The 25,796-nt window shown below is 49.3% G+C and overlaps 1 protein-coding gene across 1 annotated transcript; it reads left to right on the plus strand.

Annotated features, from left to right (window-relative positions):
• Positions 1-252: 252 nt before the first annotated feature.
• Positions 253-25,327, plus strand: LOC136122127 (interferon-induced GTP-binding protein Mx1-like). The gene is given in 18 exon segments (XM_065875921.1): positions 253-427; positions 3,861-4,367; positions 4,981-5,040; positions 6,502-6,589; positions 8,846-8,957; positions 13,294-13,485; positions 14,699-14,764; positions 14,767-14,839; positions 15,589-15,743; positions 16,392-16,528; positions 18,496-18,707; positions 21,710-21,764; positions 21,766-21,784; positions 22,131-22,194; positions 22,197-22,252; positions 22,655-22,796; positions 25,005-25,080; positions 25,150-25,327. Coding segments are annotated over 18 exon segments (2,367 nt in total).
• Positions 25,328-25,796: the final 469 nt, after the last annotated feature.

The raw sequence follows: 25,796 nt of genomic DNA on the forward strand, positions 1-25,796 counted from the left end.
TATCCAGGAAAAAATGATTTTGGAATGGCCCCATGTACACTAAGCCTGGTCGCAGGGCCACCAGTGGCCCTGGTCCCGGGGCCACTCAGCTCCAGCATAGTGACGGACCCTGTGTTCCTAACAAGCTCCAAGGTGAAGCCAACACTGCTCGCCCTGGAACCAGCCTTTGAGAAGCCAGGTCTATGTCACCAGCACAGAAGAGAAAACAAAACGTGGCAGTGACGCCAGACACTGGCGCTTCAGGCGCGACTGATGGGGCGCTGGGCCGCGGAGCGCTGCTCTGCGCTTCGGTCTGGCAGCGTCAGACCCGAGAGCATTACCCCGGTGGTTCCAGGTTACCCCGCAGCCCCGCGTGCCGCCGGGCTCCGGAAGACCTGCGTCCGGACCCGATGCAACGGCCAGGCAGCAGCGCAGCGCACCCTACCGCGTACGGGCGCGACAACTTGGCCGGCCCGGGGGCGGAGCCCTCACACCGCCCCTCCCCCTAGGCACCACCCCTTGCTCCGGACTCCGCCCCCTCCCCCTCAGGCGGTGTCCTCCGCTCCAACGCGGTCCACCCCCACCCGGTACCGCCCCCTCCTCCTCCGGGCCCCGCCCCCGCCTCTCCCGCCCCTGGATTCTTGGGGGGCGGCAGCTGGACTTCACTTTCTCTGAGCAAAGAAACCGAAACCGAGCTTGAATTGACTGGGAAACGCCAGATCAGAAAGAAACTGAGCGGCTTAGGGTAACTCTCCAAGGTCACGTGAGGACCACGTCTGCAAGACCAGAGCCAGTCTTCTGACTCATCATTCGTTCATTCATTCTAGCAACATTTATTGAAATACTATGTACCAGGAACTGTGCTGGACCCCAAGTACAACAGCAAACGTCACGAACTCGTCCGCGCCCTTGACGGCCCGGTGGCAGACAGGGCATTCAAAATGGCCAAGACAGCGTGACAAGGCCATGGTCCTGGGGAAGAGGGGTGTTGGGGTGTGGGGCTCCCAGAAAGCGAGTCCACTAGGCCTGGAGAAGGACGGAGGCAGGCTGCTTTCTGGGAAGAAGCCCAGCGCGCAGGCGGAGGAGAAGCGCCCTGAAATGGAAGCTCTTGCATACTGAGGCGGCGCTACATTCAGACAACGGGGCACGCCAAGCTGAGCTCGCTGCAATACCTCCACCCCTCCCGTCCGTGCACAGGGTGCCGCTCGCTTCCCGCAGGTGTCTGAGTAAATGCACCGGTTTGCAGGCGGGGAGCGATGCCTGGAAGCTTGTCGGGCCTGGTTTCCCATAAGCACCAGCTCACCTGTCTTCTGCAAGGCCAGGCCATGCAGGTGATGAGAGGGCAGGACAAGGACCAGAGAGACCTGCAGAGCCCTGGGCACCCGTGACTGCACAGGCAGCAGGAGTTCTGGGGTCAGGGTGATTGATTGGCCCCTGATATGCTCTCCTGTGGATGCTGTGTTTTTGCCAGACACGTTTTAATGGAGTTAAGAAACGTTAGTAAGAGGGTAGGGCCAGGCGCGTGCTATGGTGGGATCCCCAGGGGCTGAGATGGCTGTGCTCGGTCCAATGAAACTCAGCCTATGATTACTAAGCACCTACTGTTGCTGGGTGGTAGGCACTGGAGGGATCGAAGCTTGATGAGAACTTTGTCGAGGGGACAGCCCCATTGAGGAGGTGGCTACGTGCTCCACTCTTTAGAACATCCATCTGGGATGCAAAGCATCTTTGCCTGAGCTAAGCCAGGGGAAGCAGAGGCTGGAAGAGGTGTGACCCAGTGTTAGAAGGAGCTCCCTAGGGCAGCTGCAGAGACAGGGAGCATGCCACTGGGACTTAGCAAGGGAGGAGAATGTCTCCAGGAGCCCAGGGAGACAGATAGGCCAGCAGAAGTGGGGTGCTGAGCCTGGAGGACAATTCTCAAGGGCTAAGAGTTTGACACTTATCCGTTAGAATATAGAGTCATCAATGTCTCTTTAGTAGGGAAAGAATCATCAGCCATTCAGGTGAAAGGCCGTGAGCTTCCTGAGAACAGGAGCTGCACCTTGTCGATTTTAGCATGGAGAGAAGGTGCCACAGAGCACAGGCTTGGGAATAAAAGCCTGGATTGCAATCTTAGCTCCCCCACTTCCTAGCCAAGGGGCCTAGCAGTAACCTAACTCCTTGGCCTCGGTCTCCTCATACGTAAAATGGGCCTGTCAATCTTACTTCCCTCACAGGGTGGTTGTGAAGGTGAGCTAGTCTCTCAGGCTGGCACCCAACACATACTATGGCCTGGTGCCTATGAGCTATTACTGTGTTATTGGTCAATTATACCCCACACACGGCCCTGGGCTCTTGAGGGAACTGCCATCTAATGTGCATATTGGAAGCAGCAGATGCCAAATCCCTGGCCAGGAGGCAAGAGCGGAAGAAGTGTGAAGCAACCGGGCACCAGCATTAAGGATGCACTTGACCTACTGAAAGTGAGCAGCTCCTTAAATCCTGCACCCCAGGCACCCCACTCATTCACCTGCCCCCAGCCCTGGCCCTGGCGCTGGCTTTGGCCCCAGCCAGTTTTCACTTTTGCTAGGGGCTCTTTCTGAATTCATGCCTGAACCAGAGTCACAGGGAGAGCCTCGTGTGGTTTCAGGAAGTAGGATCATTCCTCAGAGTTAAGTCTTCACTCTTCTTGGTAACTAGGAAGTAACCGAGGCCCGGACAGGTAAGCAGCTAGGCAAGTGTTCCTGGATAATTATTGGGGAAGCATGTGTTCTCCCATCAGACCACCCTGGGTGGGATTGCCCAGACCCCAGCAGTGGGCCCTGCAGAGCACGGCAGCCGTCAGGCCAGGGAGCTGCTCCGTGGGGCCTCCTCCCCTCCTTTTGGGTGCCACCGTATTGAGTTTGGTTCCATCCAAGCTTTCCCTGTGTGCGTGAAGAACGTCCCCTGCTCTATCAGTAGTTGAAGGGTGTTGCAGCCATCAAGCCGTCAGCTACTGCGGCTACCGGAGACTGTGCATCCCGAGGGGATTCAGCATGGAGAAAAAGACGATACCGGCCCTAGGTGGTTAAGGTGCACATCAAAGGAATGATTTCCATGAGCCCAGACTCTTGCATCTTCCCATACATAGAAAAGTGCTGAAGTCATTCACTTGAGATGTCTGGTTTTTCTTTAATTAACAGTAATCTTTTGATGTTCCAACTACCTGTTTTTTGTTACAGAAACTCCTATACATCCTGCTTCCTCCCTGACCTCTTTGGAGCTGTCCCTCAGAGCCATCTGAGAGGCCATCTTCAGGGATGAGTCCTCAGTAAGTCCACCAAATAAAACATGATTCTCAATTTTTAGGTGTGCAGTCTTTTTTTTTTTCTTTCAGTTGACACCTGACCACAGCACTTGGAAAGGGAGCAGGTCCTGGGTCTTTGTGTGGAGTGAGGGATGTTCTTCCTAATAATAGGGGTCCTTGTAGGGAGGAGGCTTGTTGTCAGGGCTCGTTAGCTGAGCAAAGGGGAAGGGAGGTGCGGTGACAGCTCCTTCCAAAAGGAAAGGTTACTGCCCCCCACAGAGCACTCACTGGGAGGGCCACTTTTTGGTCTACTTGACCCTGCCACCCCTCCCCTCCATCTTCCACCCACTTCCATCCTGAAGAAAGCAAATGAGCTAAACTCCAGGGAGGGCTTGAAGAAGATAAGGAGAATTGAGAAAGGAGGATGATGTGGGTCTGAGTGGGGAGGAAGAATTGGGGTGGGGAGCTGCCATGAGCTTAGAATGCGTAAGAATCCGTTTTGGTGCAGGAATGTTCCCAGTGAACCTAAGGCAGGGTTTTAAGACACCCAGTTATCAAGTATCTGTTCAGAACACCAGAGGTTTAAGGCACCGGCTAAGTTCAAAGCTACGTTCAGCTTTGGATGACGACTGTCAGAGCAGCGGTTCTCAAACCGTGCCGGAATCATCAGAAGGGCCGGATAAAGCTCAGGTAGCTGGGTCCTGCGCCCGAGAGTTTCTGATGCAGCAGGTCTGGGTGGGCGCCGAGAATCTGCATTTCCCGCAAGCTCCCAGGCATGCTGCTGGTGCGGGGACACACCTGGGGGGCCTCGAGGAGGCTGCAGCTGGGGGCGCGGGGCGCAGGGGCCGCCGGAGGCGCTGGTGCGCCACGCACTCGGTTTCGTTTCTAATCCCGCAGCCCTGGGAACGTGAGGATTTCGTTTCCCCGCGGCCGGGGGCGGGCGGGGAGCGAGGGGCGGCGCTCGCGCTGCTTAAAGCCGAAGAGCGGCGGGCGCCTGCCGCCGGTCACTGCACGGGGACGGTAAGTGTCGCGCTCCTGGGTCTGGGCACCCTCCGCCGGCCAGAGGCCTCGGGGCATTTGGGCGGCTGGCTGGGAGTTGAGCGCTCCGGGGTGCGGGTATCGCGCAAGCTAGTAGTAGTAAAAACGATCATGATTATTAGTGATATTGACATGATAATGAATATGATGATGACGATAGTAATAGTAATGGCGATGCTGGCTGGGCTGAGAGCACTGCTGATTCTACTTTCCTACCGACACGCTGCTGAGGCTCCTGGGTGATGCATCAAAAACAGTCCTCCACCCCCCAAACTGGCGGCTTTTCTGCCTGAGAAGGTGGGCACGTGGAGGGGATGGGGTCAAATAGGGTCTCCGAGGGAGCCGGTTAAGAGGGGCGCACTGCAAAAATTTCACATCCACTGCTGCGTGACCTCCGAGCGCACCCCAAACGGCTGACCAAGCTTCATATATCAGTTTATCTTTCCTGCTAAGGAGTGCAAACCAGACAAGTCAGCTGCCCGGGGGGTTCCTTGGAAGCGCATGGACCAGGGGTCTTCACCAATCCTTCTGAATAGAGGGAGGTTGGAGCCGAGGGTCGCTGGGAGGTTTTGCGTGCCGGAGCCGCCCTGTAGGAAGCAAGGGCTGGCCCGAGAGATGGGGCATGCGCAGAAGTGCCCTGCGCGGAGGACCCTTAACCCAGGGGATGGAGAGTTGCCCAGGGTCCGCCTTCCCCGTAGCTTGTGCAGCCGGGTGCGACCGCGTGGAGCCGGCACACTTAGTCTTCAGGATGGAGGCAGGTAGGACAGCCCTGGGGGCTGACGGGAAACCCAGGCGCTGCTGAGACCTGCGCCGCAGCCCTCCTCACCCTGACCCCACCGCGGGTGACCGCAGAGCTGCGCGTGTGGGATCCTCGGAATCATTCAGTCCAATTTTAAATCAAGTTTTTGTCGGAAGTAAGGTCAAGTGATGTCAACCCTTCCCCCCACCTCCCCCTCAGCTGTGAAGTCCCCAGAAGACTCCTAAAATGTTCATGTCATCTTTCTACTTTAGAACAGAGCTGCTGGCCAGGAAGTTCCCCACCGGCCTGTGGACGTGCCCTTCCCCCGCCCCCCCCCCACCCAGGTCCTTCACTTCTCTTCCGCCCACCTCCCGATACTCAGCTCATCTTGATTTGATAGAGAGCCTTAGGTCTAAAATACAAGATTTTAACCAAAGATTTTAACCTTTTAACCAAATTACTGAGTCTGCGCCGTTTCTGCTCGCCCTGGGAGAGGCCAGTAAATTGGGAGATGAGGTGTTGGGCGTAAGGAATAAGGACTTTATTCGGAAAGCTGGGAGTCCGAGAAGACGGACGACCAATGACCTAGAGAACCCTCTTCCCGGGGTCTGGATGCTAGTTTCTTTCGTACAACAAAGAGCGGGGAGGTGAAGAGGTAAAGCAGAAAGGCCTTAAATTGTTGCAAATATCTCTGGATTTCAGCCTGACTGGAGGAGGGGGTGTGCTAATTTCTTCTTTCCTGCAGCCATACACAGGTGGGCTGGGTCAGAGTGTTTCCTGTGAGCTGAAAAGGTATTTTCGTTTTACATTCAGGCTTGGGGGCCATGACGTTTACTTTAAGCTCCAGGCGACATCTCTTTAATGATTAACTTGTAGCAAAAGGAATAGAATATAAAGGTTAAAAGTAAAAGAAACAGATCTAATATGGAGTCAGATTTGTTCTTCCCTATTACAATCATAAACAATGTAAATGTCAGTGAGTTTCTGGAAGGCAAAACACTTTGATGAGAAAAAGCAAATCTAAGTCCTGAGAGGGTTAGCTGGACTGAATTATTTGGGCAGTTTGCAGACACTGAATCCGGTGTTTTCTTGAATTTGCTTGGTAGGTGGCCCTTATTTAGGGCTTAGGGGAGCCAATCCTCCCTCACATCCCTGCTCCTCTCTGCAGACTGGGCTGAGGAAGCTTTCCCACAAGGACAGAGCTCCCCTGGGCAACCCTTTGATCCCCTCCCCGCCCTCCACTGCAGGGATTCTCCAGTGACACTGGGGAATGGCATCTGGGTCTGGGAGATCTTAAGGGGGAGGGGGTGGTACAGCCAGCCAGCCGCCCCCATGGACAGGGGGAACCTGAGTGGACAGACAGAATGGAAAGAACCCACAGCACCTGGGCAGTTTCTCCCCATCCCTCCCTTCCCCAACCTTTGGCGTGAGAGAAGAGCCTGGTGCAGTAACCCCACTACTGACCAGTGTGGGTGTGCAGGACTGGGGAGCTGGGAGCTGGAAAGGACGGAGATTCCCAGTGCTGTGCCCGCCTCGAAGCTCCCTGCCATCTTGTCTGCAGACACAGGGTAGGGGTTAGACGTTTCATGAGCAGTTCGGGGCTGAGGGCTAAGGGTCACACGGCTTGACTCTAGCATGGCCAGAGTGGGTGAATGCATTCAGCTCAGTTTGACAAGTGCAGCCGGATGCTGAATGTAATGAATAAGTAAAACTGGTTTTTATTACTGAGATGGCTTTGCTCCTGAGATCCAAACTGATTTTCAAAGATGATCCAAGATAGGTACAAATAATTAAGATATACAGACAAAAGTCACAAGATTTTGCTTTCAGGGAATGTCTTTTTTTTTGCGGTACGCGGGCCTCTCACTGTTGTGGCCTCTCCTGTTGCGGAGCACAGGCTCCGGACGCGCAGGCTCAGCGGCCATGGCTCACGGGCCCAGCCGCTCCGCGGCATGTGGGATCCTCCCGGACCGGGGCACGAACCCGCGTCCCCTGCATCGGCAGGCTGACTCTCAACCACTGCGCCACCAGGGAAGCCCTCAGGGAATGTCATTTGATGAAACAAACAGAGGAAGGGAATTTGTTCACAAAGAACCCACGGTCATGGGGTGCTAGCCCTGGGGACTAATGATGCCACCTGACTGGGTTCAGTAAGGTCAACTGAAGTTGTAGTCTCTCACATGGGGCCCCAGCTCCAGCCCGGGACCCCCTGGGCACACGAAGTCTTTCCAAAGGCAGGGGGGGTGGGTGGTGGTTAGGGAAGAAATTTCCAGATTGCCAGATTCCATAAGTACTCCTTAAAATTGGTCACCTTTCAAAACTGCTTTTCTCTCACTATACAATGAACAGAATGTATCCCTCTCCCCCCAGTACACTTTTTTTTTTAGCAAACTTGCCCTTTCAACTGCACCGGTATGGACCCAAAATCATATAGGCCTTGGGGTAGGGTCCCTTGAGAAGAAGCAAGAGCATAACAAAAAAAAAAAAAGTGTTGATTCAGGCCGTACATTGACAGCAAGGCTCCGTGCCTTATCCATCTACCTTAGAGTTTAAATATTTAAGGTTTACAAAAAGGACTTAGGGAACTGTGAATCTCTTTCAAAGCTCATCCCCCCCTTCATCTGCACCATTCTCAGCAATGGGAAGAAACTTGGTGAGTGCTATCATTTATTCGCCCGGGTTTTGGTCTAATTTGTATGTTTTGCCTGATTTCTAGGAGGTGTCGGAGAACAGCTCTGAATTTCTGCCGACGGGTCAACGTTACATTGTCAAGTAAAAGGAGGGTATATTGGAGGTAAGTAAGGGCTTTATATTTTTTATAACATTTATTTCAAGTCATAGGAGAAATATTTTCATTTACTTTTATCTAAGATTATTAGATGTGTACATTTTAATATTTAGAGACTTATGGTCCCAGAAAAAAATTTTAATGAATTTCAGATATATGCATGTGTATTTTCTGGGTGCAGACAAGTATGATAAGGTGGCCAATTAAATGCTTTCAAAAATAAAATGAATGACTTTAAGATCCACTTAGGTGGGGGAAATGGAACAAAAATCTGAAGTCGGGGATCAAAAGGAACAGAGTAAAAGACTTGGAGTTCATTTTTTTTTTTTTTTTGCTGCGTTGGGTCTTCGTTTCTGTGCGAGGGCTTTCTCTGGTTGCGGTGAGCAGGGGCCATTCTTCATCGCGGTGCGCGGGCCTCTCACTGTCACGGCCTCTCCTGTTGCGGAGCACAGGCTCCAGATGCGCAGGCTCAGTAGTTGTGGCTCATGGGCCCAGTTGCTCCACGGCATGTGGGATCTTCCCAGACCAGGGCTCGAATCCGTGTCCGCTGCATTGGCAGGCAGATTCTCAACCACTGCGCCACCCGGGAAGCCCTGGAGTTCATATTTTATAAAACACAGGTTTGGTGTTAAATTATCATAATATTTAGAATCCCTCATCTACACTGGAAAGAATTTTATAGTAATTTTACTTTTAAATGTAAACTTAAAGATACATCAGAAATTTCATCATTTGCCACTATTTAAATTTATGGTGAAAAAAATTTTTGATGTTCAACCTACAATCATGATGGGAAATACAGAGTTTAAAAAAAATCTTTGGAGATCCGGAAGCATATCCTTGAAGACCACTGAGCTGGTTTGGAGCATCTGTCCTCATTTGACACTTGGTTCCTTGGAGTTGTCCCGTCATTTCTTTCTGAGCTCCCACTGTGTCCCAGTGTGTCTCATGATGGGTTTGGTTCCATGATTGAATGTACCCAGCTTCTGAATCGTGTTAATCCTGACCTACTTGGTTTTAAGCTGACCTGATAAAGGAAGAAGGTGGTTCATTCTGACTTGAAAATCAAAGAACCCGATTCACCTTCTACATCCAGTCATCTGTTACTAAATGGAAAAGATGATCTGGTGGGGAAAAATGAGGAAACGGTAAGTTGATGCCTGAAAACCACTCTCCGTGTGGACATGAGCTGTGTCCACTTGCGGGCTGCCCACTGATGCAGTGATGCCATTTCTGCCCGGAGGTGCCCGCTTCCACATCTCTCTGAGGGCAGGACGTGGTTACAAAGACTCTACTCATTCTGTTTGGGCCCTTCTTGCAGCCAAATGCAGACAGTGTTTTGCCTTAGCTGATGCTGGTTGGGGTGCAATTTTGGTCTGGAAAACCAGGCGAGATGCTGATGGGCTAGCGTAGGAATTGGCCCCAGGCACTGGGCCCGAGGAGCCCTGTGTTATCACATGCACACATCACGGTTCAGTCTCGAGTTCAAACCTCTGAGGTGTCACTGTGACACCACCTCACGGTGAAGCCATGTGGTGTCTTTTCTCCTAGAATCGAGACCTATTTCTGGTGGGAACCAAACTTGGCTTCTGGAATCAACTCAACCTGAATTTGATTCCGGTGCTGACACTGGCAGCTGTGTGACCTTGGGTGGTTATTCCTGCCTTTAGAAGCCCGATTTTCCATCTGTAAAGTCGGAATAATAATAGTATTTACCTTGTGTGGCTGTTGAGAAGAGGTGGAGGCCGGGCACTTAGGAAGAGCTCTGTTTATTGCTGTCACATGTTTTAACACAATGGATCTTCAGCGTCTTTCCAGTTGGCTCCATTTTCATAATCAATGTTTAACAACGTTTTAAACAATACTACAGACTACATTGGAGGACATAGAAAAATAAGAAGGTCCACCCATCTTTCCACCACCCTAATATAACTGTCGTCTCTCTCCTGGCTGTAACTGGCAGGGTAGAGGGCAGGAGGGGCTCCCAGTTCTCAGACCCGTGTGTTCGCATGTAGCTTCGCCTTTTTCGGCCAGGCTGAATAGGGGGTGTCTTATGACCCAGCAATTCCACTTCTAGGTGTAGACCTTGGTTCTTAGAGTGTGGTCCCCAGAGAAGCAGCATCAACATCCCCGGGGAAGTTTGACGTGGAAGTGATCACACTCACATATCCTTCCCCCAGACCTAGTGAACTGGAAATTTCAGGGACAGAGCCTACTATCTGTGTTCTAACAGACCCTCCAAGTGATTCTTCTTTGTACTGAAGTTTGAGAAGCGTTTTTCCACGTTCATATAGCATTCTTTCTAAGCAAAACCAGAAGCAACACAAGTGCCCATGAGTAGTGGGATGCATACATAGATTGTGGTGTGCTCATGCAGTAGGATTCCATACAGCAGTGAAAAGGAATGAGCTAGAGTTCCAGGTATCAAGATGGCTGAGTCTAGGAAACAATGGTGCGGGAGTCCCCTGGTGGTCCAGTGGTTAGGGCTTGGCACTTACACTGTCGTGGCCCGGGTTCAACCCTGGTTGTGGAACTGAGATCCTGCAAGCTGAACGGCATGGCCCAAAAAAACAAAACTAAAAATAAATAAGCAATGGTGAACCCTAGAATCAGGTCACAGAAGAAATATACTACATGATCCCATTTATATAAAGATCCGCAACAGGCAACCGTAAGCCACGTATTGTTCAGGGAAAGGTGCACGGGCGGTAAGACTGTAATGATGAGGTAAGGACATTGTTATCACAAACCTGAGAACAGAAGAACCTTCTGGGGCTGAAGTGGTTTTAGGAGGAAGGTGCCTGGGGAGGGGTAGATTGAGTGTCTTAAGTACAGGGAATATGTGTTTTCTTAACCCAGGTGGTTGGTACATGCATTTTGACTAATTAGTATTCGTGTTTTATAAACTCTCATGAATGGGCGGTATAAAGAAACGAAAACAGAAAGAACCCATAAGGAGGGCTAAGACTGAGGCCACTGATGAGTGTAAAGGTACAGCCAGGTGTGTGCACAGCCACCATGAGTCTTTCTGTGGGGAATCGTGCTCTGAACCTTTCTGAAGTGTTGTTATAGAGAAAAATTGCTCAGGACACTTGTTTAAAAATGGCAAGGAAGATTTTATTCAAGACTATTGCAATAGGGGAGAGAGATTGCACTCGATGTGGATACAAGGACAAGTGGGGATTTATAGCCAGCGGGCAGGGTGGAGGACAGGAGGAAGAATTACCTAGAGGAGCTAGGTTAGGATCAAGGGAGGTGAGGAAGGAACTGACTGGCTGTCAAAGCTGAGGAGATTCTGGATGAACTGGCTTAGCACGATTCTTTGATAAGTCTGGACTCAGTAGGTGAAGGAGAGGCCTAGAGGAGAAGGGGGCTCAAAGGAACCTCGTTAAAGTTTGGCCAAGGGCATCCCTGTCAGTGTGTGTACCCCCTTCTCTGCTGAATTTTGTCAACATTTCCCACGTAGGAAATGTTGCTCTCAGGCATTCTGTAAAGCAGTGGTTCTCATCTGGGGACAGTTTTACCCTTTGGAACACCTGGCAATGTCTGAAGACATCTTGGTTGTCACAACTCAAAGTGACTAGTGAATAGAGACCAGGGATGCTGCTACACCTCCTACAATGCACAGGACAACCCAACCACAAAGGCTCATCTGGTCCAAACTATGAACACCTTCTCACGATGCTATAAAACAACTATTCCAGTAAAATTTAATTATATTATAAAGCATACACAAAAATAGGAATTAGAAAAAGGTAAAAGGTAAAATGATTTTTTCTTATTTTCTTCGCCACTGGGGTTGTTGGTTTTCTTGTTGTTGAGGTTTGAGTGTTCTTTATATATATATCCTGGGTACAAGTCCTTTGTCAGATATAAGCTTTGCAAACATTGTGCCTTGTCTTTTCATTCTTTTAACAGTCTCTTTTAAAGATTAGATGTTTTAAATTTTGATGAAGTCCAATTTATGTGTTGGTTCTTTTATGGATTGTACTTTTGGGGCCATATCTAAGAAATCCTTGCCTAATGCATAGTCACAAAGATTTTCTCCTGTGTTTTCTTCTAGAAGTTCTATAGTTTTAGAGTTTGCATTTGGGTCTGTGTTCCACTGTGAGTTAATTTTTGTACATGGTGTTAAACATAGATTCAAGGTCATTTTTTTGCATATAGATGTTTAGTTATCCCAGTACCATTTGTTGAAAAGGCTACCTTTTTTCCACTGCATTCCCCTTGTACTTCGGTCAAAAAACAGTTGTTCACAAATGTATTGGTTTATTTCTAGACTATGTATTCTGTTCAATTCTCTTTCTCCATTTTTGCACCAGTATCACATTGTTTTGGTTACTACAGCTTTATAGTAATTATGGAAATCAGGGAATGGTAGCCCTCCAACTCTGTTCTTTTTCAAAGTCATTTGACTATTTTAGGAGTATTTAGACTATTTAGATTTTCTGTGATTGTTAATGTAATTGGGCTTGGAAAGATCATTTTGCTATTTGTTTTCTATTTGCCTTGTTTTTCATCTCCTCTTTCCTCTTTTCCTGCCTTCTTTTGAATTAATCAAGTTTTTTTATGATTCTGTTTTATCTCCTCTGTTGGCTTATTAAATGAAACTGTTTTAGGGAATATATTATATGTCCTTAACTTATCAAGTTTACCTTCAAGTGCTAATATACTACTTCATGTATAAGAACGTTATACAATAGTACGTGTCCATTTCTCCCCTCCCAGCCTTCATGCTATTTTATCATGATTTTTAATTTTATCAATATTTTAAACCCCACAATACATTGTTATTTCTGTTCAAATAGTCAGATGTCTTTTAAAGATAATTAAGTAATAAAAAAGCATAGTGGTCACCATTTCTGGGGTAAATTCCTTGGTGTGGATTAAGAGGTCCATCCAATATAATCTTCCTTTGGCTTGAAGGACATCCTAAACATCTCCTGTAGTGCAGGTCTGCTGGTGATGAATTCATTCACTTTTGTACATCCGAAAAAGTCCTTATTCCCTTTCATTATTTTAAAAGATATGTTTGCTGGGTAGAGAATTCTGGGTTGATGGTTTTTCTCAGCACTTTAAAAAGGTTGCTCCACTGTCTACTCACTTGTATAGCTTCTAGTGAGAAATGTGCTGTAAATCTCGTCTTCTGTACTTGTGTTATTTTCCGGCTGCTTTAAACATTTTGTCATTATCACTGGTTTTGAGCAACTTGACTATAACGTGCCTTGATGTAGTTTACTTTATGTTTCCTTTGCTCAGGTTTCATTGAGCTTTTTGGATCTTCGGGCTAATAGTTTTCACCAAACTTGGGAAAAATTTAGCTTTTATTTCTTCAAGTATTTATTTCTGTTTTGCCCCCACTGTCTTTTGGGGCAATCTCCAATCTCCAATCACCTGTATATATTAGGTCGATTGACGTTGTCCATCTTTGATGGCATGTGACCTGCAGGCTGTGATAGAGGTCTCCCACTCTACCTCTTCCAGGGGTCTGAGAACAACCTGTACAACCAGTACGAGGAGAAGGTGCGGCCCTGCAGTGACCTCATTGACTCCCTGCAGGCCCTGGGCGTGGAGCAGGGCCTGGCCCTGCCCGCCATCGCTGTCACTGGGGACCAGAGCTCGGGCAAGAGCTCCGTGCTGGAGGCTCTGTCGGGGTTCGCCCTTCCCAGAGGCAGCGATAAGCTCTGCTGGGCCAGCCTCCTGCAAGCCACAAGGCAACCCAGGGACCAGTGGTTTAAGGGGAGGTCTCTGGGAAGGCCCCCAGGAGGGCAGCTCCCACAGGCCCTGGACAGCCGCACAAGCACTTGCCCTGTGTGTGAATCAGCTGAGGCTGCAGTAACAGAGGACCTCAGCCTAGGAGCTTAAACAACAGAAATTTACTTCTCGCAGTTCTGGAGTCTGGAAGCCTGAGATCAAGGTGTCAGCAGGGTTGGTTTCTCCTGAGGCCTGTGTCCTTGGCTTACACATGACCCTCTTCTCCTTGTGTCCTCACGTGGCCTTTTCTCTATGTGCACCCATGTCTAGGATCTCTTCCTCTTTTTAGAAGGATGCCAGACATGTTGTTTAGGGCCCCACTCTTAAGACCTCATTTAATGTTAATTACCTCTTTAAAGATATACCCTATCTCCAAGTATAGTCACATTGGGCATTAGGGGCTTCAACATATGAGTCTGACAGGGTGGCGGGGGGAGGAGACCCAATTCATAACATCCTCTCATCACATGTTTAGTGTGGATGGTCCATAACCTACACTTGCGGAAGGTCTGAGTAAATGCATGTGGGTCCTCAGCCCTGAACACTGTGCACGTGGGTGTCCTTCTTGAGCCCCTTCCCAAGAGGTGACCCTCCATCTGGGAGGTGAAGATTGGTGCTCTGCTAAGTGGTGCTTTTTGAGCCAAGGATCAGTGAGGGCTCCAGGGAAGAAGGCACACCTGAGCTGGGTCTTGAAATACGGGTCAGATGTGAAGGCGGGTGGAATTTGGAAGAAGTTTACAGTAAGGGGACTGTGGTGAGGTGGCCTGGTGGGGGCAGTCCCCCTTCCTGATAGGAGTGGGGTGTGTGCACTGGGGGACGATGGGGGACATTTGCAGAAGTTTGGGGCTCCCCACTGTAGTTTGCCACCTGGGCTGATGGAAAACACTGGAGTGAAGAAGGGGGTCTAAAGAAGTGGCTTTCAAGCCAAACACCCCCTGAGACATACAGTCAAGATGCACATTCGTGAGTCACCCCAGATAGAATGTGTCGGAGTGTCAGAGGGTGAGACCAGAAAGTCTACAGTTTTAACAGTCTCCCCAGATGATTATATAGAAATTTGAGAACCACTGGTCTAAGACCACCACATAGGACCTGTTAGGAGCAGAGTACAGAACTGATGGATAATGACCTCCTAGGTATTGTTACAAGATGTCCTCTGGTGCTGAAACTGAAAACACGTGTGAATGAAGACGAGCGGAAAGAGGCAAAGTCAGTTTCCGGGACAAGGAGACTGAGATTTCAAATGCTTTGCAGGTGGAAAAGGAAATCAGTGAAGGTAAGTGTCCCATGTTTGTTTGTCATTGCCTATTTGGCTATCTGGTCAACCGGGCGAAGTGGGTGGGGTCTGCCTGTCACCATTCCCATTCTCCCCTTTCTGGGCCCGTCCTGGTCCCCCCGGGAACCCTCCCTTCCCTACATCCGGCCCCCAGCTTTCTTGTATTTTCTCTTCTTTTACTCTCATTAAGACCAGTGCTTTGGACAGAATCTGACCTCAGTAGTTGATTGTTTAGTATGTAAGTACGTACCTGAGTGTAGTGTGAATTTTGAAGCTTGTCTCCAAATATGGAGTATTGGTCCCTTATTCAAGGGCTTCCCCATCCCACAGATCTGATGGAAGAGGTATACGGGTATGAGACCAGGGAACCCCTTCACCTATTAACCTGGTAAAAAGGCATTCCAAAATGCTGACTGGGGCATCACTGAACCCTACTCAGAAATGGGGGTCCTTTTTCTCCAAGAGTGGGGTGCACGTCCTTGCATAACCCTGGTTTAGGCTAATTTATGGCAGGGCTCGGTAAATGCAGACCACAGAGATTACATCATCAATGTGAGACATCTGAAAAGAGAAACTTAACGCTTGGACTTATGAATGCACCCTCAGAATGGAACTCGTTCGTATGTAGGGGACTCACTGCATGGCTCATCCATGAATCACAGTGGGTGGAAGTTGCTTTCAGAGGATTCGCTGTAATGTGATATTCCATTCCTAAGCTCTATTCTGTTTTTTTCCTTCCTCTTCTCTAGCCCAGGTTGCCATTGCTGGGAAAGGCATGGGAATCAGTCATGAGCTGATTAATCTGGAAGTCACCTCCCCTCATGTCCCAGATCTGACCCTGATAGGCCTTCCCGGCATCACCAGGATCGCTGTGGGCAATCAGCCAGCCAACACTGAATATCAGGTGAAACGTCAGGTTCCATCCTGGCCCAGGCCTTGCGGGGGTGGGGCTGCATTAGAGCATCAGTGAGTCCAGGACTGAGCTTGAAGAGTGGGTATTAGGAGGTGGGGAATTTGGAGAGTGTGATGGTCGAAATCTACTCCACCAAGTTGGGTGGAAGCTTCTGTGGAAAAAGGCAAACAGGCAAAGTTGGAGGTGCGTTTTATTTGTGGTTTATGTGGCGACTCATTTTGGTCATAGTTACATTTTGTGCCATATCTAAAGCAGCACGTATTAGGAAGGGGTTTTATGTGGGAAGCATAAGAGAGCATTAGAAGCAAGTCTAATGATATTCCTATATCAGTGAATCTCACTCTGTGGATTAAAGATTTAGGGAATAGTCAAGCAATTCTTTTGGCATCTTGTTTTTCATTGTGACTGTCAGATTTGAGGTCTTAGGAGATAGTTAAAGAGTTAAGACGTCACAGTTTTCCCTGTTTGAGGCACAGAGAACTTAGTTCCTCTGACTTGGGAAGTGCCACCAGGCTTGTGTTGTGGGCTCGTTTCTCCATAGTTGCTTCTTTGGAGAAATACCTCTAGGACCTGGAGGTTCTGAAGCAAGTACAAGGTCAGGACCTGTCTCATCTTTCATACTCTCTCATTTTCTTACAGATCAAGTCTCTCATCAGGAACTACATCCTTAAGCAGGAGACCATCAACTTGGTGGTAGTCCCCGCTAATGTGGACATCACCACCATGGAGCCACTGTGCATGGCTCAGGAGGTGGACCTCCAAGGACAGGACCATAGGTAAGAAGATGAAAGAATCTAAAAATAGTAGGTGGCTTGATAGTGGAAAAGCATCCCTTGAATCCAGTGGGTGCTTCCTGGCACACATACAAGTTGAGAACCTTTTGAGAACACATTGAGGCCAGATGAAATGGGCTACATTTGACTCTTGTTGGTTGTGTGTTGGCTTCTAATCCTTGTCTCCCTGCTTATAAGAGGCATGGTGGGTTCAGGAGGTGAGGCAAAATCAGAAAGCAGTTATGTCAGTTGACAGTGCATTTGAAGTAGAACAACCCACGTGTCCAAGACAGATGAATGGATACGCAAAAGGTGTTGTATCAATACAATGGAATAGTATTCAACCTTAAAAAGGAAGGATAGGGCTTCCCTGGTGGCACAGTGGTTGAGAGTCCGCCTGCCGATGCAGGGGACACCGGTCCGGGAAGATCCCACATGCCGCGGAGCAGCTGGGCCCGTGAGCCATGGCCGCTGAGCCTGCGCGTCCGGAGCCTGTGCTCCGCAACGGGAGAGGCCACAACAGTGAGAGGCCCGCGTACCACAAAAAAAAAAAGGATATTCGGACACCTGCTACAATGTGGATGGATCTTGAAGACATGATGCTTAATGACATAAGCCAGGGCAAAAGGACAAATACTGTGTGATCCCACTTATATGAGGGATCTATAGTGGTCAAGTTCATAGAGACAGGAAGTCAAACGGGGGGAAAGGGGGAAAGAAGAGTGGGTGTTCCGTGGTGACAGAGTCTCAGCTTGGGAGGAGTAAAAGGTTTTGGAGCTGGTTAGGGATCAAGGTTGCCCAACAACATGGAAGTGCTTTATGCCCCTGAACTGTGCACCTAAAAATGGCTAAAATGGTCAATGTTATGTTTTTAAAAATGTGTTTGGCTGTAAATAGCAGAGAACCTGAGTACAGTGGCTGATTTATTTTCACGCCTAACAAGAACTCTGGGGCTTCCCTGGTGGCACAGTGGTCGTGAGTCTGCCTGCCGAGGCAGGGGACACGGGTTCGTGCCCTGGTCTGGGAAGATCCCACATGCCGCCGAGTGGCTGGGCCCGTGAGCCATGGCCGCTGAGCCTGTGCGTCTGGAGCCTGTGCTCCGCAACGGGAGAGGCCACAACAGTGAGAGGCCCATGTACCGAAAAAAATAAAATAAAAAAAATAACCGCTGGGCACACGCTGCTTCCCTCGGGACTGCTGTTCAGTGACGCTGTCAGGACCCAGTCCCTTCCACCTTCTGCTCCACCATCCTTAGCTGCAGGTGCTTATTCTTTGCTTGTCCTGCTGCCTGTCGTGCCTGGGATGGGAATCTCTGGGCCAGGGCAGCAGCTCCCAGTGGGCACGGTAAACCTCAGGGTTAGTCCTGGGCTGGCTTCACTGGACAGTCCCACAGGGCCCCGCACCCGGAAGGGTCCACACCTGGTGTGGTGCTCTGATGCTGCCATCTTGCAATACTCAACGTTTGAACAAGGGGCTCTGCGTTTCCATTTTGTAATGGGCCGCGCAAGTGATGTAACTGGTCCTGGCTGGACCAGTGTTCCTCCAAGTGTGAGCCAGGCCCCACCTGCACCAGAAATAATCGGAGAATTTTTAGAAATGCAAGTCCCTCGATCCCCCCAAACCTCCTGAATCAGAATCTCTGGGATGGGGCCTGGGATTCTGCATTTTAAGACCTACCTTAAGGTGTTTCAGAGACACAGGAAACTTTGAGAGTGAACTCCTCCGCTGGACAGAAAGAACACAGAAGGGCCATTACACTCTACTGTCTCTTTGGTGTGAGAGCTGAGATCTGGGTGATGTGAGCTTGGGGAGAACACAGGGGCTGAGCCTCACACCTTCGCTCCGCAAGCCCTATTGTGTGCCCTCAAGCAGGGTGGGAGGAAACCAGGGGCCAGGGGACCTGCCTTCCCAGGGGCAGGAGCTGTCCTTACTTTTCGCTCTGCGAAGCTGTGAGCATTCCCTAACCAAAGTCTCTGGGTCGCAGGAATCTTGACGAAGCCCGATCTGGTGGACAAAAGCACCGAAGATAAGGTAGTGGACGTGGTGAGAAACCTTGTCTTCCACCTGAAGAAGGGCTACATGATCATCAAGTGCTGGGGGCAGCAGGACATCCAGCACCAGCTGAGCCTGACCAAGGCCCTACAGAAGGAGCAGGACTTCTTTGGGAACCATGCCCATTTCAGGTAGGCGGGTGGTGTTTTCCGAGTGTGAACCAAAATTAAGGACCTCTGTCCTCACGGGGGAAAATGGATGCTGTCTGAAATCAGATTTTGAGAGTGTCCATGTGTGTTCGTTCCTTGACAATGACCACGGAATTTGCCTGGAAGAAAAAAGGAGGAATTCACAAAGTACTGCAAAGAATAAGTTTAAAACATCAAAAGAAGGCAGAGATTTTTGCAATAACTGAAATAGTATAGTTCCGGAACCGGAATATAAACATAAGTGAAACAGAAACAAAGTAGAAAACCCAGAAATAAGACTCAGATACATATATTTGGTCTATGATAAATGTGGCAATTCAAATCCCTGAGCTATGTCTGTTGGATCATTGAGATAATTGTTTAATATTTGGGAAGAAATTAAATTGTGACCTTACTTAACATGGGATACCCAAATATAATAAATATCAGTTGAAGTTTAAAATTAAGTACAAGAAAGGCACCATAAGTGTCCCAGAAGAAAATAGAGACGGAGAATTTATAATCCCAGCATAAAAGTCTTTCTAACCCTAATGCCAAAAATGACATTTTTTGAAAAGGAAAAGACTGATAATTTGGTTAGATTTGAAACAATGAGAAGATGTAGAGTTGGTGGGAAAGGAGGGGCGTGGACCTTCACCTCTGCTGCTGGGAATGTGTGCTGAGGTCACATGCGAACCGGTCTGCATAGGTGCGTCCCCGAGGTTGAGTTCCAGTTCTAGGAATTCTACTCAGGAAAGTAATCAGAGATGCATCCACTAATGTTGGCTAAAGGATGTTCAGCACAGGTTTGGTTTTTGTTTAAATTTTTATTAGAGTATAGTTGCTTTACGATGTTGTGTTAGTTTCAGGTGTACAGCAAAGTGAATCAGGTATACATATATCCACTCTTTTTTAGATTCTTTTCTCATATAGGTCATTACAGAGTATTGAGTAGAGCTCCCTGTGCTATACAGTAGCTCCTCATTCGTTATCTGTTTTATACATAGTAATGTGTATATGTCAATCCCAGTCTCCCAGTTCATCCCAACCCCCCCTTCCCCCTTGGTATCCATAAGTTTGTTCTCTACATCTGTGTCTCTATTTCTGCTTTGCAAATAAGTTCATCTGTACCATTTTTCTAGGTTCCACATATAAGCAATGTTATACAATATTTTTTTTTTACAGATTTGTTTTTTGTTTTTTGTGGTACACGGGCCTCTCACTGCCGTGGCCTCTCCCATTGCGGAGCACAGGCTCCGGACGTGCAGGCTCAGTGGCCATGGCTCACGGGCCCAGCCGCTCCGCGGCACGTGGGATCCTCCCGGACCGGGACACGAACCCACGTCCCCTGCATCGGCAGGCGGACTCTCAACCACTGCACCACCAGGGAAGCCCACAGATTTGTTTTTAATTGTGAAAATTTGGAATCTAAATGTTGAAAATATGGGATTTATATAAATGAAGCAGAATAAGAGATCACAGCGCTGGCAACCATTAGACTGCTGTGCAATGAGATGCCAATGAAAAGGAGCTTATAAGATGTGGAGAAAAAAAGTGACAGAGTTGGGCTTCCCTGGTGGCGCAGTGGTTGAGAGTCCGCCTGCCGATGCAGGGGACACGGGTTCATGCCCTGGTCTGGGAAGATCCCACATGCTGTGGAGCGGCTGGGCCCGTAAGCCATGGCCATGGAACCTGTGCGTCCGCAGCCTGTGCTCTGCAACGGGAGAGGCCACAACAGTGAGAGGCCTGCGTACCGCAAAAAAAAAAAAAAAAAAAAAAAAAGTGACAGAGTCACTGAGATCCCTTGTGTGCACACATGTGTATGCAGGTGGAGACCCATGTCCTTCATAAACTTTATCACATTTGATGCTCCCAGAAGCCTGCAGAGACATATAATTCAGAGGAGGTACTTGTACACCTGTGTTCATAGCAGCATTATTCACAATATCTAAAACATGGAAGCAACCTGAGTGTCCACTGATAGATGAATGGGATAAACAAAATGTGGTCCATCCATACAGTGGAATCGCATTCGGGCTTAGAAAGGAAGGAAATTCTAGCACATGTTGTAACACGGATGAACCTTGAGGACGTTATGCTCAGTGAAATAAGCCAGTCAGAAAAAGACAAACACTGTATGATCCCACTTGTACGAGGCCCCTAGAAGAGTCACATTCATAGAGACAGGGCCTGGGGGGAGGGGGAGGGGGAGACGTTTAATGAGGACAGAGTCTCATTTGGGGAAGATGGGATAGTTCTGGAGGTGGATGGTGGTGATGGACGCACAGCAACGTAATTGTACTTAATGCCACTGAATGTGGGCTTACAAACGACCGAAATGGTGAATTTTATGTTATGTATATTTTACCACAATTTTAAAAATTGACAGGTGTGGAAACTGAAACTTAGGTATGAGTGTACTCTTGCAAAGAGGTGTGTGGACTCATGTTTCCTGGCCGCCCTTCATCCTAAAAAGTCCCTTAAAATATAGAAAATCATGTAATAGCTCACCCTGCAAACACATATTTGGAAAGAGTGAGAGAAGGGCTTGGCTTCCTTCCTCCAACCAGCCCATGGTTTAAGTTCTCCTCTTGGGGAAGGGTGGGTCCCCCAGTTCAGGGTTCATCCGTAACCCTGTGTCAGTATATTTTCACGAAGGTCGATACTGATGTGCATTACGTATATAGAAGGGTATGTGCATGTTATGAAAACGTATCTAGAGGTGACTGTATATTTTTATAAAGACCATTTCTGTAGTCAGATGTCATGAGACACAATATATCAGCTGGCAGGGATCATTCTATACCATTTTTGAAATACCTAACGTAACTGAAATTCAGTCAACTCTATGCGATCCAATTCTGAACATTGGTTGGGGACCAGATGCAGGACATTCCATCCAGTGGGAAGTAACTGGATTTGCCTTGGCTTTCCCTAGCAGCAGAGAGCCGACTTGCATTTTCTGGCTAGACCCAGATGGGCATGTACGTTGTCTTCTCTCACGGGGATCTTCTGGAGGAAGGAAGGGCCACGGCTCCGTGCCTGGCCGAGAGACTGACCACTCATCATGCACACCTGTGTAAGTACTTGCAAAGCCGTCCAGTCTCTGAATAGGATCCTGCAGACACAAAGCTTAACCATGTCGGCTAACAAACGTCAGCGCACGTGGACCTCCTGTGCATCTCGTTAAGATGCCGGCTCAGATTCAGGGGGTCTGGATGTGGCCCGGGATTCTTCCAGGTGGTGTGGATGTTGCCTGTCAGAGGACCACACGTTGAGTGGGATGCTCATAAACTATCCACTTGGCCTAATTACAAATTAGCATCTTATGAGCACTGGACTAGCTCTTCCTTTCCCGTCATCGCCAAACTTGACTCGTTCCCTCTTCATATTTACGTCTTTCCATTGTTTTCTAGTTTCCTCAGAAATCTCTGCCCCTGCTAGAAAATCAGATAAAGGAGAGTCACCAGAGAATAACAGAGGAGCTACAGAGTATGGCTCAGATATCCCGGAAGACGCAAGTGGGAAGATGTTCTCTCTGACAGATGTGAGTGTTGCCAGGGGCACCAAGCTGGAGAGTCACACATCACTGTCTACAAAGGGATCGTGCGTGGGCCTTGTGCACGTCTCTCTTCACTCCCCTAAAGCTGATCCGGACTCCTTCTGGCCACTTAGCACCAGAAGGGGGCTGGGGTTGGAGGATGGTGGTCAGGGAGTGGCAGACCATCCATTCATAGCATCGGCTCTTCCTCAAGCGCGCTCACCTGAGAGCCCCGGGCAGTTGAGGGGAGTTTGGGGTTGTCTGCTGCCAAAGCCTCTTCTCTCCTGTCCTCCCACCCGGGAGGCAGCAGAGAAGGGCTCGCCCACCCTCTGCATGCGTGCGACCGCCAAACTACTTTGCTTGTATTTGGAATATCTCCGCTGATACATACATTTTTCTTCTTGGCAGAAAATTGATGCATTTAATAAAGAGATCACTGATATAATAGAAGGGGAAGAATTCGTGGGAGAGTATGACTCTCGGCTGTTTAACAAAATGCGAACCGAGTTCTACAGATGGAGTATTGTGGTTGCAAACAGTTTCCGGAAAGGTGAGTCCAAGGCACCATGGGAAACCCTGTAAGTCAAGCTGAGTCCAGGGCCGGGGGGCTGGGTGATGCAGTTGGTGAAGGACGCCCAGAGTGAGGAGTTAGTGGCGTGAAAGCCACATGTGCTGTTTCAGATCCCTGAACTCTGGCCAACAAGCATCTAGTACTGATTTCAGAGGACACCTAGAGAGAAAATACAGATTCATTGGCCCATATCAGTCATGACCCTTAGAAGAATCAGCCCTCCCTCAACAGTGAGCAAGTCGACATATCATGTGTGTCACACTCTTTTTGTTCCCAACGGTGCTGCCCCTGAAATAACCCAGTTTGATCTTGGTTAACCCACCAAGGCCTTGAAGCCTGACGTGTCTCGTAATGGATCTTATAGTTGCAGTGATGAAAAGAAAATACAACGGAGAGGTCCAGGGGAGCTGATTTTCACTACTCAGAAATTTCCTCTCAGCTACCAAGAGATGGTCTCATGCCAACGTGGCCCTTCTGTGTGATTCTCTGTGTGGCCCACCACCTCAGCTCCCCCACACCCACTTGGTCAGGAAGAACTCTGCACCAGCCCTGCTCACTGGGCTACTGTGCTCACCAGGTAGCTCCCCGGCAGGAAAGGCTTTCACTCTCCTTCCCTGTCTGACCCGTGCTGCTCCCCTCCCCCTATGTGGCTCTGCCTGGCCACCCCTGCTTCTGTTACACGCGGGTCACAGGCTGAACATTACCCACCTCCTACTTCACCAAAACTAGGGATGATTTGGATGATCTCCAGGACAATGGGAAAATGACTTTTGCAGCCGTGTTCATACCAGACTCTCAAAAGCTGTTTGGGTGTGTGGTTTTGCCAGTCAGACAGACCAGCCCTTCCTTCAAGCTGGTGTCCATTCTCCAACATCAGACATCGGGTTCTTGGCCCCAGCATCCCCCTGGAATGCCTTCATCTGCCTGTCCCTTCTCTCCCACCCTGCATTGGTGACACTGGCGGTCCCATCCCTCGCCTGCTCTCATCTTGGCGCATGGAGCATGTGTTCCAGCTCCAGCTCACTGATTCCCTCCACTCACATACCCTGAGTGCTTGCTCCACTCCTGGCATCTTTCTAAACTTTTGTTTTTAGCTCATGTAATCTTTTCGGCCCTCACATGAAGCCAGGTGCTCATACTATAGAGAAGGGAAGTGAAGCACGGAGAGGTCGCAGAACTTGCTACAGTACCAGTGTATATCAGCTTGTTGAGAGATCAACTCATCTTAGGAAAGAGAAACTTTGCACTAGCAGGTGGGGTGTGGTGACATCACCCAACTCAGGTTCTGCTTCTCATTGCTCAAGAATCCAGTACTGAGAGACAAGTATTGGGTAAAGTGAGAGACAGCTTTACTCAGGAAGCCAGCAATCCTGGGGAGAAGGTGGACTCATGGCCCAAAGAACCAATTCCCCATTTTCCAGGTTTTGTTTGGAGATTCTGTAGGGAAAAGAGGAAGGGTTAACATGCTAAAGAGGTGTGTGATGAGCTCGTGGACATTCCTCTGATTGGCTGGTGGTGAGGTCACCAAGAGTCAACATCCTCAACCCTCTGGTTCCAGCCGATCTGGGGCTGCGTGATTGTGGGCAGCATATGACTAGCTTCTTTTACGTGGCGGGGGTCTTAGTATCTGTAAAGCAGCCCAGAGGACATGGCGCAAAATACTGTCTGTAGCCCTTGAGGAGGGACTAAAGGTCCTTGACTTTGTTTAATGGCTAAACTATTATTATTTTGTTTGGCTTGACTATTTTCCTTTGTTGCTGCCTTTTTTCATTTCTCTGATTAAATTTATTCTTTGGATACATTTTCTTTTTTTAGAGACAAAGGGAAAGCAGAGGACATGGGTGGGGTGAGGAGGGGATATTGTCCCAGGACCCCACTGGGTCCTGCTCAGTTACAGAGGGAGAAAGGAAGGTTGAAACGAACTTTCAACATGCCCAGAACTCAGAGAGCTCCCTTCTGTGGTTTTTGATAGCCCAGCTCCTTTTCTGCTAAATAATTTTAGCTTTGATTTAAAAAAAAAAGGTTATAAAATCTTTGGGGCAGAGTTTTTGTACTCAGTCTGCCCATTAACCTTTTTAGAGCACGTTTTACCCTCTCGCATCAGAAGTAAGCATTTAGTGATCAGGAGAGGCTGGTGGGAGCCCAGGCTTGGGGTTGGCCCCCTACGCGGTGCCGCCTGGAGCACAGAGGACGAGGGTGCCTTTGAAACCCAGGTGGGGAGCTTTTGCACCCGCCAGGTCTCGTCCGTGCCGGGGGCTCCTCGGTGACGTCAGGGTCTCCTGGCGGCCGCAGCCCCTCACCCTCCTGTGAACTGCCCCTCCCTTCTTGCCAGGAGGTCAGCACCCGCCATCTCCAGCCACACCCCCTTGATGCTCAAGACGTTCGGCCAGCTGCGGAAGGGCATGCTGCAGCTGCTGAAGGAGCGCAGGGACACCAGCGACAGAAGGAAGCTCCTGAGGGAGCCGCTGCAGCGGCTGACCCGGGCTCGGCTCGCCAAGTTCCCCGGCTGAACCCGCCCTCCGCCCCGCCCCGGGGTCTTCAGGGAGCCGGCGACCGACATCTTTCCCTGGCAGCCTCGCGTCATTAGCTGACCATTTCACGGTTGCCCCAGTGGTTAGTAGTCAGACTGTAGCCGTCATCCCTGCTGTTAGTGGATGACGACCTAGTCAGAAGCTGTGATGGGCACGCTGGCTTCAGGCATCAAGTGATTTACATAGACGGTCCACGCCTGCCCTGTGCTCTCTGCATCACTTCATCAGCTACCGATGCCCACACAGAATCCTAAAAGGGTCATTCCGGTTTCTGTAGTGGCCTTTCACACCCGACGTTTTAGGGGCGTTAGTGCCACGTGTGTGAATGCACATAGAAGCCTATTTCTTTGATTTGTAATAAACTCGTTTCGACCAGACATCTCTCTGACACCTTCTTTATCTGGGGGGAGAAGTCTGACAGTGACAGCAGGCAGGAACGCTTGGAGCA

This window comes from Phocoena phocoena, chromosome 4 (assembly GCF_963924675.1).
Source record: "Phocoena phocoena chromosome 4, mPhoPho1.1, whole genome shotgun sequence".
NCBI lineage: Eukaryota > Metazoa > Chordata > Mammalia > Artiodactyla > Phocoenidae > Phocoena > Phocoena phocoena.